The 12,704-nt window shown below is 34.4% G+C and overlaps 1 protein-coding gene across 1 annotated transcript in view; it reads right to left on the reverse strand.

Annotated features, from left to right (window-relative positions):
- Positions 1-221: 221 nt before the first annotated feature.
- The window catches only part of AGGF1 (angiogenic factor with G-patch and FHA domains 1), a 44,994-nt gene continuing 32,511 nt past the window's right edge, over positions 222-12,704 (reverse strand). Inside the window, exons 11-14 of the mRNA XM_057740829.1 lie at positions 9,145-9,227; positions 5,817-5,944; positions 3,677-3,776; positions 222-2,447 (exon numbers count right to left, since the gene is read on the reverse strand). Coding sequence (XP_057596812.1) covers positions 2,247-2,447; positions 3,677-3,776; positions 5,817-5,944; positions 9,145-9,227 — 512 coding nt within the window. The 3' untranslated portion in view covers positions 222-2,246. The remainder of the gene's footprint in view (positions 2,448-3,676; positions 3,777-5,816; positions 5,945-9,144; positions 9,228-12,704) is intronic.

A 12,704-nucleotide genomic window follows, 5' to 3' on the forward strand; every position in this document is an offset into this window, starting at 1 on the left:
AAAAGAAAAGAAAAAAAAATCCCTTCCTTTCTGACAAAAAGTGCTTCCTAGCTATTTAATACTAGAAAATAATTACTGTTATTCTAGTATACTATTCTACTATAGTGGTGATGGTTTCTTCTGTTCTCAATTTTGCCAACTTCTCATGTTTGGCAAAATATGTTAGATTTCTCAAAATTCAGCAACTTGTAGCGCCACTTAAAATAAACACTTAAAGGCTATTAAGTTAATAAATTTATACTGTGTAAATAAACTAATTTTAAATATTAGACACAAAACAATTTTATGTGTAATTCAAATTGTACATAATCCACATTTATGCTTCTAAACAAACAGAAGCTCACATTTGTACTACTTTTACAGTTTACAAAGTACTTTTATATACATTTTCTTATTTTCTATTCAAGATAAACATGTGAGTTGAATATTATTCTCATTTCACAAGTAGAAATAGAACCAAACATTATTCAGTGCTTTAACCAGTATATAGTATAGCCCTGAGACTTTAGATCTGCAAAGGGTTTTAATAATGCAAATATCACATATATTTCAATTTTTCTCACCATTTTCAAGTTACCATTTTCTTAACAAAAGAATGAAAAAAGTTTTCCGCAATCTAATAATAAAAATGGAAATATTATATAGACAGTTGTATACTAACCCAATGAGTGAGAAGCAAGTTTACTCTGAGAGTGCTATATTGTTACCTATATATAGGGCACTGGTACCAGAACCACATTTAGATAAGTAATTTTTCTAATCTAGAGAAAATAATGCATGACACTCCTATTGCCTTCAAGTCGTATGTAGATATGTATGTATGTGTTAGGGTATATAAGTGGCCAGGAAGGATACAGAAAAATAATCCAGATTTGGAGTTACGGGACCTCTGATTTTCCCATCTTAGGCCTTTAGTGACTTGACAATTGTTTGTCTCATCGTCAGTAATACATTTATTTTTCTTTCCACACCCCCTTTCTTCCTAAGTACCCTGTACCATTAAGACTAGAAATTCCAACAGGTAACCTCTCTTTCTGAATTATTTTCCCTATTGCATACTTTTTTCCAGAATTTTCCTTTCCTATTTCTATATCTTGAAGACATTTCTTTATAGTAGATGAAGGAGCTATAGTTTATATTTACTGTGAAAAAAGATCAGTTCCAGCATTGATTTCCCAGCAAAAAGCTGAGAAAAAGTTAACAGAAAGGAAAAGAACAGTGATAACTGGCAGAGCAGTGACACCTGCACTCAGAAAGCTGCACTGCAGTCTTCAAAAATCTGAGGTTATCCTTTCATTATTGTGCTGCCAATTTACACAGGAAAATTCCGGCTGGTCACGAGTTCAAAGCAGACCAGTATGTTTAAATTACTGGTTCAATGAATCATTCTTTTTGATGTTATGATGTTTTCACTATATTTGAAGACATTTTCAGTAATATCTTGAGTTTGAGGCCTTGGCTAGGTAATCTTTTGCAATAGAAATCACATTTTTCTGGCACAACTCCATTGCCAGCAACGGGATTTATCAAAACTACAAATGCCAGCACACTGAATATTTCAATACTGTACTCAATTGTTCATATCTAAATATTTCAGCTATGAAACAAACCAAATGTAAATGCTTAATATATAGTACAAATCAACAGATTCTTCACAGAAGAAAACAATGAAAGACGGGTTTTCTACAACACGTTACCTGTTCATTAGTTCTTCAATAGTATTACTTGGGTTATTTCAAATATAATAAAATTTATACACCACTACCCATGTTTTCTCAACATTTTCTATCTAGGTCCTAAAAGGCATAAACAAGAATGCATAGAGTCAGAGTTATTTTTATAAACTTTTGATGTTTCCTTTGCTATGCATCTTACAACAATGAATATAAGGAGACAAGGACAAATGCACATTTAAGTTAGTGGTTACATGAATTCTGCTTATATGGCTACTTGTTTACATGGGTCTTGCAAATGACAAAATAAAATAACAAAGACTGATAAGCTCATCTGGGCCCTGTGAACTTTAGTCCACTCACAGCATAACTTGACTCAGTCACTATTTATTAGTTTTTAAAAATGTTTTTTAAAAGCTGCAAACCACACATTATTACACATTTCTGAATCATGAGGGGGTAAATTGTGATACTGTTCCCTCATGCCACTGACTCTTTTGGAGAGAAAATTTCTGCAATTAAACAAGTTTCCAAACTTTATAAAAAGACTTAATTGTGTTCTATGACTGACCTTCACTCTACAGTCCCTTTAACCCAAGGCACAGTCCCTGGTACATCTTTTTGAGATTTAGTTTCAAGGAAGTTTTCAGCAAACCTCTCTCGTGCTTTCTCCCAGTTCTTTTTGCTCTTGTTTTGGAGAAGGTGAATATCTTCAATCGAAGATGGCTTGCCTGTCCCCAAGCCTGCATGTGTTCGCCGAAGTTGAAGCTGGATCTGTTACCAAAAGTTGAAAAGAGACCTATTGTAGCATCTAAACACACTGAAATCTGTTGTATCCGATTTGGTACTTCACCTATAATTCTTTGAATTAGAAAAGACTGATGCATAAGAAAAAACTGTCAAATGTATCAAATACATACAGGAATATTATACATACATGATTATACATGGAACTTAAACTTGTTTTTCTAATATCTTGCTGATCAATAAGTACAGTTGACTCTATAGAAAACAGGGTGCTCCTTAGAAAGCAATCACCAAATTTCACTGAGATGCTGCAGAATCAATTTGTCACCTACTCTAACCAGAGGAAAAAGCAATGGATGCATTTAAACCTATAGTCTGAGCCTCACCTAAGTGAACAGGTAAGTTAAACATTAAAAGTCACAAAGAGAGAACTTGAGTGTTTATTTTCATAAAAGGAGGGGAGGACTTCTCATTATTTTGAGAACCATTATAAGCCACCAGTTACTGAGTGCCTAATGTATGTCAGGCACCATCCTAGAGGATCTATTTTCAGACATACCTGAAAAAGTTCTCATTACCTCCGTTTTTACATATGAAAACTGAAGTCCAAACTTGCCCTAAGTTGCGTAGCTAGTGATAGAGCACATATTCTAACCTGCTACAAGACCCATGTTCTTCCCAGTGTTACCTCAATGAAATGAGAAAATTTACATTAAACTCACATTGATGCATCCATTATTTCTTTAGCTACCAAGTAATTATCAAGAAAGCTCTTTGGTCATATTACTACTTTGTACGGTGAAAGAGAATCTGAACCTCTGATTAACCATGGGACTGCAGAATTAAAGCCACTGTACTGTTTTCCAGACATGAATCTTGAACCTAAAACAGATTCTCCAGCTAGTACAGAATATGCCTATTCATATAACACTATGATTGTTCCTGCATGTTAGGACAAGGCACAGTAAAGAAGTCATTAAAAACAAAAGACACAGAAGAACTTCTGGCTCAGGAAATAACGTTCACGATCCTAGTCTGATGAAGGAAAAAACTCTAAGAGGCTTTCTAAAAACATTAAAAACAAAACAAGTCATAAACACATACATTTGGTAACTCTGATTGCCACAAAGGTAGTAATTATGTCTCTTTTTGCTTGCTACGATACTCCTAGCACTTAAGGCAATACCTGGCATACAGTAAGGACAGTAACTATATCTGTTAGAAGAGTAAAGAATGAAAGAAATCACAAGTCTTACCGGAGTTTTCATTCCTCCACCGTCCTTCCCTAGGCCCTCTCCTTTTTTCCAACCCATCTTCTCCAACATCTTGCGACCTTTATTGCTATCAGTAATTTCACTTTAGAGAAAATCAAAGATGATAGTTGATTTCTAAAAGACCATTTAATAAGTCACATTTATAATAAATTAAATAATTGGTACAACTACTTTAGAAAACTATTTGGCATTACCTAATAAAGTTGTAGATACACAAATTCTACTGCTACATATAGTACTTAACAGAAAGGCATGTACATGGTGCACCAAAAAGACATGGACAGGAATGCTCTGCAGGCAAATCTAACAACAACCACAAATTAGAAACAATCCAGATGTCCATCAGTGGTAAAGTGGATAAACTGTGACATATTCATATAAGAGAATATTATACAGCAATGAAAATAAAATGTACCTAGCAAAGTAATGGACAAAAAGAATACAGACACAAAATAAATACCAAATTATTCCATTTATATAAAATTTAAAAATAAGTGAAATTAACTTCATGCTGGTGTAAGTCAGTAGAATAGTTACCTTTGGGGAGGAGAAAGGAATAGTGATTAGGAGGGTAGGTTTCTGGGGTTACTGATAATTTTCTATTTCTTGACCAAGATATGCAATGTGTTAATCTCATGATATATCACCAATATATCACTGACATTTACATTTGTAAATTTAACATCAATTAAAAAAGGTTAAAATAAAATGAAACTAAACCTCTCATTAAGTATTTGCATTTTGTTTTATGATTTTATGGTCTAATTTAAGGGTATTTTAATTTTATGTTCTATCGCATTGTCTTTTCAGTTCTACAAAATATGTAAATTAGCTCTTTGATAACAATAAACCAAGCAATGTCAGACCAATGTATTTCATTTTTTATTTCTATCTTCTAATTTAACTGTAATGCACTCTTCATATTCCCCAGCAATTATTTCAAAAATATTAAACCTCAAAAACTATTTGTCATGTTGCTTAGCATATTTAATCTAAAATACTGTATTTCATAAAATGTGACTAGGGACTTCCCTGGTGGCACAGTGGTTAAGAATCCACCTGCAAATGCAGGGGACGTGGGTTCAATGCCTGGTCTAGGAAGATCCCACATGTTGCCGAGCAACTAAGCCCATGCGCCACAGCTACTAAGCCTGTGCTCTAGAGCTTGTGAGCCACAACTACTGAGCCCACGTGCCACAACTACTGAATCCCGTGGGCCTAGAGCCTGTGCTCTGCAACCAGAGAAGCCACTGCAATGAGAAGCCCGCGCACCACAACGAAGAGTAGCCCCCTCTCGCCTCAACTAGAGAAAACCCACGCCCAGCAGTGAACACCCAACACAGCCAATAAATAAATAAATAAATAAATAAACAAATAAAAATTTTAAAAAAATGTGACTGCATAAATTCTAAGATGCACTGTTAGTTTATGTACCATGAAAAAAAAGTTGCTGTCATATGTAACTGTAAAATTCTATCCATGTAGTATATCTTAGGATCAATAAAATATATTAAGTCAAAATTTAATAATTAATTATTAGTTCTACATAAAAGATTTAAATGTTAACTAAACCCAGAATTTATATTCTGAGAAAAAAAATGTATCAAATATATGATTAAATGCAGAAATACAATCATATTGTAGGCTTCAAAATTGCATTTTTCATGTTTATCAACTCTACCAAGAGAAAAGAACTGAATCAGAAATAAGTAAGAAAAATAGTATTTCAGGGTCAAGAACAGAAGTAGTTGAGTAGTGAAGTAACTATTAAAAGTATCAGTTCATACCAATTTCTTACTAGCCCAACCTTCTAAATATCTAGTATATTAAAGTATGGTCACTTAACTGGGTGGCTAAAATGTTAGCTATGCATACATATGTGTGTTTAAGTTTGCATGTGATAAATATGTATATATACTTACGTATATGATCAATAATTTTCTAGGGACTAACAGAATACTAGTATTAGAGGAAAATGTAAAGAAACGTAGAGCTTCCATCTTGTTCTAAATTATTCTTTTAAAGGCTACCTATCAGATTACATAGCCCTATAAATCAGACTGCGCTATGAACGTAACTGTGGTACAAAGACTGTTTCAAGCAATTAAAATTTAATACTTACGAATGAACAGATGCAGGAGCATCATCTCTTTGGAAAGTTCCTTCACTTCCAATCTGCTCCCTACGTTTTCCAGCTCTATCTTTATACTTTGGATTCTTTAACGCCTTTTCATCTTCGTAGTCTGTATTCTTTACAAACATGAAATATTCATTGAGGAAAACAAAACTAATAAAACTATAACGTCTGTATATTTGCCACGCTTAGCAAATATGGTTCAATGTGGTCTCTATTAAACAAGCCATGATCTAAATTAAGACGATACAAATTAAGACAACTATATGTTATTGAAAACTTTTATTCTATTCCCCTTAAAAAGTATCATTTCAAGTTGTGCTACAACATAAATTGTATATAGAAGATAACATAAACTGTATATAAATTGTAATATGTAATCAAAAGAAAATATAGTGAAAATACAGTATATATTTTGAATTAATGCTGTGTACTCATATTCTCATATGAACTACCAGTATTCAAAGAAATATGGAGAACCCCTGGGACTGGAAAAAAATCTATTTCTCCTTTTCTCTACGAAACTAAAAGTTCTAAAGGACCTAAAATATTTTGATACTGTTCCTTAGAAGGGAAAAATAAAGAAAGCCTTTAAAATATAGATAAAAATCAAACACTCTTTTACTCTGGCCATAATAACAGTTTTGCTTCAATACAGCTTCATTATATGATTAATCAATCAGTCACTCAACAAATATTTACTGAGTAAAGAATAAGTTAAGCTCTATGCTAGGTGACACAAGACAAAGAAATCTATAACCCTGAAGTGCAGACACACACAGTCTTCGGCATGCTACAGTAAGACTGGTTCAACAATAAAGGTATGCACAAGATATGGCAGTAGCACAAAAGAGACAGGCAATTCAGCTTGTGGTTCAAAGACGGCTTCTCTTTCCCTTTTTTACTATTTGCTAATCTTTATATAAAAAGTATAACATTCATCCAAAAAGATGCTATAGGCTGCTAGAGCAATGCAAGGAAAGTACCACAGAAGTTTTTACTTAATTTTGCTTTCAAAACAAAAAAACAGAACCACTAACCCTAATGGGTACCTCCCCCCCAAAAAAGATACAGAAATTGAGCTAAAATTTTTGAGACATTTTATTCTCTTTTTATATATCTTCTATTCTCCTTCCAAATTAACCTTAACATTTTTTTCTATTATGATTTCTCTCCCTTAGTTCAACAGTAACAAAAAATATAATTTTGCAGAAAAATAAGCTATTTTGGCAGCATCTTTTCTGACATCTTCATAAAATGTAAAAAGCACCAGACAAATACACTCAAGACCTAGATTCTACATCTAGCTCTGTCATTTAGTAGCTAGGTGACCAGCTCTAGTTTCTCCAATATAAACTGGTAATATTAACTACTTTCCTGGTCTACTTACAGGATTAAATGGTAATTTTTTATACTGCCTTACTGAGGTATAATTAACATACAATAAATTACACATAAAGTATATAATCAGATACTTTTGAGATTTGTATACACTTATGAAACCATCACAATTAAGATAATAAACATATTCATCTCCCATGAAAGTATCCTCGTCCTTCTTTGTAATCCATCCCTCCAGACCCTCTCCCTGTGCATCCTTCCTCTCCTGTATCCAGGCAACCACTGATCCTTCTGTCATGATACATGTTTGCTTTCCTAGAATTTTAGAGAATTGAAGTATATAGTATGTACAGTTGACCCGTGAACAACATGGGTTTAAACTTTGCAGGTCCACTTATACGCATATATTTTTTTCAATGGTAAATATAAACACTACAGTACTACACGATCTGCAATTGGTTGAATCTGCGGATGCAGAAACCTAGATATAGTCTAACTGTAGTTATGGAGGCCTGAGTACAAGTTATAAGCAGATTTTACAACCAAGGTGAGAGCTGGCACACCGAATCCCCGGTGTTGTTCAATGGTCATCTGTACTCTTTCTGTCTGGCTCTTTCACTCAGCATAATCATTTTGGGATTCATCCATGTTGTAGTCTGTATCAATAGCTTATGCTTTTTTATTGCTAGTGTTCAACTTAATGTATAGATTTAACATAGTCTATCCATTAATGATGGACACAAGTTTTTTTCCAGTTTTTGGCTATTAGGAAAAAAAGCTGCTGTTGACCATTTGTTCACTAGCCTTTGTATGAACATATGCTTTCATTTCTCTAGGGTAAATACTTTGAAGTAGAATGGTGAATCATACAGTAAGTGTACATTTAACTTTTAGACAAAATACTAAACTCTTTTCCAAAGCAATTGCACCATTTATATTCCCACCAGCAGTGTATGAGAGTCCCAGTTCCTCCACATGCCACCAACACTTAGTATGGTCAGTCTTTTTAATTGGTTTTAATTTGCATTTCCCTAATGACTAATGATACTGAAGAACGTACTTTTCATGTGCGTATTTGCCGTCTGCTTTGGTGAAGTATCTACTCAAATCTTTTGCTCATTTTTAAATTAAGTTGTTTTCCTTTGAGTTTTGAGAGTTCTTTATAACCTCTAGGTATAAGATACATGACTTTATCAGATATATGATTCGGAAATATTTTTCCCAGTCTGTGGCTTATCTTTTCACTCTCTTAATAGTGTCTTTGGAAGAACAGAAGTTTTGGAGGAAGTATAATTTGTGCTTTTATAGATGGTGCTTTTAGTGTTAGATATCTAATAATTCTTTGCCTAACTTTTTTTTAAAGGTTTGCTCCTAGAAGTTTTATAGTTTTAAACTTCAAATTTATATGTATAGTCCATTTTGAGTTCATTTTTATATGTTATGAGGTGTGGATCAAGGTTATTGTTGTATATAGCTATCCAATTGTTCCAGCACTGTTTGCTGAAAAAAGACCATCCTTTCTCCACCAAACTGCCTTCACACCTTTGTTGAAAATCATACACACACACACATTTATCTATGTATCTATTGATCTATATGGGTCTGTATCTGTACCCACCACTCTGTTCCATCAACATACTTGTTTCTCTTTTTGCCAATACTATACTCTATTACTGGTCTTGAAATCAGGCAGTATTAGTCCTCCAACTATGTTTTTTTCCAACGGTATTTTAATGCAAGTTTTTTAAAAACCAGAAATGGCTATTCAAATGTACGGTATTATCATTACTTTTCTACTCCAACCTCAACAGTTGTTGAGGCAAACAGTAAATAACTAACAAGAATTACATAAATCTCAAAATCATTCTAAATAGCTCTTTTTTTAATATAAAAATGGACTATGCTTATCTAAAGGCAGTTTTATACAAAACAAGATGCACAGTTTAACACAGGTAACAGTATTTAACTTCCTTACCTGCAAACCATATTTTACTCGTATTTTCTTTAATTCTTTTCTCCTTTCCAACTCTTTTTCTTCCTTACTTAGTGCTGGACCAACTAAAAGGAAAAACTGAGTTTGTTTAAAAAAAAAACCCACCCTAAATCTGATATAATATTATTTAAAAACGAGAAACTAACAGTACTAGTATCCCATTCGCAGATTAACAAAAAGTTCAAATGAATTAATATAAAAGGATCTTGGGTTGTGATGATGTCCTTTCAGCATTCTGGTAATTAAATCCGCCTGGAAACTACCAAAACCCAAAGATTATAGGAATGTTACAGTTTAGATACTGAAAGAAACACTGAATATCTTAATTTTCTCAATATGGTTATTGTAATAGAATCCCAGATGCAGAAATACTGTAAATTTCTCAAAGGAACATAAGCTTGTGCAAAAGAAAAATCACAGCACCCAAGATTCACATTATTGTGTAATGTGCCATACTGATTTTCATAATGTAGTAGGAGAAAACAATATATATATAATGAACATGTATAGCTGGTATACAGAGAAAACAATGATGTTAAAAAAAAGTACTTCTTACTAGCTCAAAGTATCTCTTTCAATTTTTAAAGCCTTAGATGAGTGAGTTTTAAACAAGATAGCAAGCTTTTACAATACTATTTATTATAGAAAACAATGGTATACACAGATAGTATTTCAACAAACTAAGTAGGAAAGCAAACATATCAACCAATAAATCTTAATACTTGGCCTATTATTGCCTATGTTATTATTTTACATCAGAGTTTAACTGTGGATGACTTTTTATATCTATAAATAGATGTTAAAAAGAAACCAATCTTTATTTAATTATGTTACAATTACTCCTTTGAAGGGCACTTCGCTCCCACTGCAGTGCTGCTTCAAAAGCCTATAGACTGGGAGGGGGAAAAAGATGGCGGCGAAGTAGAGAGACGTGGAGTGCATCCCTCTCCACAGATGCATTGGGAATGCACGGAAGGACGCAGTCATTCCCACAGAGAACCAGCTGAACACCAGCAGACGGCCTCGGACACCAGAAAGGGCTGCGGGGAGCCCGACATAGCCGGTAGGGAGGCATCTACGAGGGCTCAAAGAGGGTGAAGCGGCGGAGCTGTGGCAGACGGGAGGGAGTGAGAAACATACGGAGGGTCCGCAGCGCAGCTCAGCTCAGCGTTCCCGGACTGAGACATCGATCCGCGGCGGAACGGAGGGTCCAGGAGCGGGAGCGTGGGAACCGGAGAGCTGGTTCAGGACTGAATATTCGTCTACTCCAATACTTGGACATTAGTCTGAGGCTTGGACAGTCTTCTATAAACACCTCTATCACCAGGACAAGCAACCCCAAAAGCTTGGACAACCATGAGGAAACAAAGAAACACCATGCAGGCAAAGGAGCAGAAAAAAAACCCACAAGACCAAATAAATGAGGAGGAAATAGGAAAAATGCCTGAAAAAGAATTTAGAGTAAAAATAAAAAAAAAAAAAGAATTTAGAGTAATGATAGTAAAAATGATACAAAATCTCGATAACAAAATAGAGAAAGTACAAGAAACAGTTCATAAGAACTCAGAAAAACAAACAGCAATGGATAACAAAATAACTGAAATTAAAAATACTCTAGATGCTCTAACCAGCAGAATGACTGAGGCAGAAGAACGAATAAGTGAGTTGGAAGATAGAATGGGAGAAATAAACGCCACAGAGCAGGAAAAAGATAAAAAAATAAAAAGACTAGAAGACAGCCTCAGAGACCTCAGTGATAACCTTAAACGTACCAACATTCGAATTATAGGCATCCCAGAAGAAGAAGAAAACAAGAAAGGGTCTGAGAAAATATTTGAAGAGGTTCTAGTGGAAAACTTCCCCAACATGGGAAAGGAAATAATTCACCAAGTCCAAGAAGCACAGAGAGTCCCATACAGAATAAACCCAAGGAGAAATACACCAAGACACATATTAATCAAACTAACGACAATTAAACACAAAGAAAAAATATTAAAAGCAGCAAGAGAAAAGCAACAAACAACATATAAGGGAAAACCCATCAGGATAACAGCTGACCTTTCTACAGAAACTCTGCAGGCCAGAAGGGAATGGCAGGATATACTGAAAGTCCTGAAAGAGAGAAACCTACAGCCAAGAATACTCTACCCAGCAAGAATCTCATTCAGATTTGAGGGAGAAATCAAAAGCTTTCCAGACAAGCAAAAGTTAAGAGAATTCAGCACCACCAAACCAGCCTTACAACAAGTGCTAAAGGAACTTCTCTAAGTAGGACACACAAGAAAAGGAAAACACCTACAAATACAAACCCAAAACAATTAAGAAAATGGTCATTGGAACACACATGTCAATAATCACTTTAAATGTAAATGGACTAAATGCTCCAACCAAAAGACACAGACTGGCTGAATGGATACAAAAACAAGACCCTTCTATATGCTGCCTACAAGAAACCCACTTCAGACCAAGGGATACATATAGACTGAAAGTGAAGGGATGGAAAAAGATATTCCATGCAAATGGAAGTCAAAAGAAAGCTGGAGTAGCAATACTCATATCAGACAAATTAGACTTGAAAGTAAAGACTATTAAAAGAGACAAGGAAGGGCACTACATAATGATCAAGGGATCCATCCAAGAAGAACATATCACAATGGTAAAAGTCTATGCCCCCAATATAGGAGCACCTCAATACATAAGGCAAATACTAACAGCTATAAAAGGGGACATCGACAGTAACACAATTATAGTGGGAGACTTGAACACCCCACTTACATCAATGGACAGATCATCCAAACAGAAAATCAATAAAGACACACAAGCTTTAAATGACACATTACACCATCTCGACTTAATTGATATTTATAGGACATTCCATCCAAAAACGACAGACTACACGTTCTTCTCAAGTGCACACGGAACATTTTCCAGGATAGATCACATCTTGGGTCACAAATCAAACCTCAGCAAATTCAAGAAAATTGAAATCATATCAAGCATCTTCTCAGACCACAACGCCATGAGACTAGATATCAATTACAGGAAAAAAACTGCAAAAAAGACAAACACATGGAGGCTAAACAATTCACTCTTAAACAACCAAGGAATCACTACAGAAATCAAAGAGGAAATCAAAAAATATCTAGAAACAAATGACAACGAAAACACAACAACCCAAAACCTATGGGACGCAGCAAAAGCAGTTCTAAGAGGGAAGTTTATAGCAATACAGTCCTACCTTAAGAAACAAGAAAATGATCGAATAAACAACCTAACCTTACACCTCAAACAACTAGAGAAAGAAGAACAAAGAAACCCCAAAGCGAGCAGAAGGAAAGAAATCATAAAGATCAGAGCAGAAATAAATGAAAAAGAAAGGAAAGAAACCATAAGAAAAATAAATAAAACTAAAAGCTGGTTCTTTGAGAAGATTAACAAAATTGATAAACCATTAGCCAGACTCATCAAGAAAAAAAGCGAGAAGATGCAAATCAACAGAATTAGAAATGAAAAAGGAGAAGTCACAACAGACACCTCAGAAA

This window comes from Hippopotamus amphibius, chromosome 1, assembly GCF_030028045.1.
Source record: "Hippopotamus amphibius kiboko isolate mHipAmp2 chromosome 1, mHipAmp2.hap2, whole genome shotgun sequence".
Lineage (NCBI taxonomy): Eukaryota > Metazoa > Chordata > Mammalia > Artiodactyla > Hippopotamidae > Hippopotamus > Hippopotamus amphibius.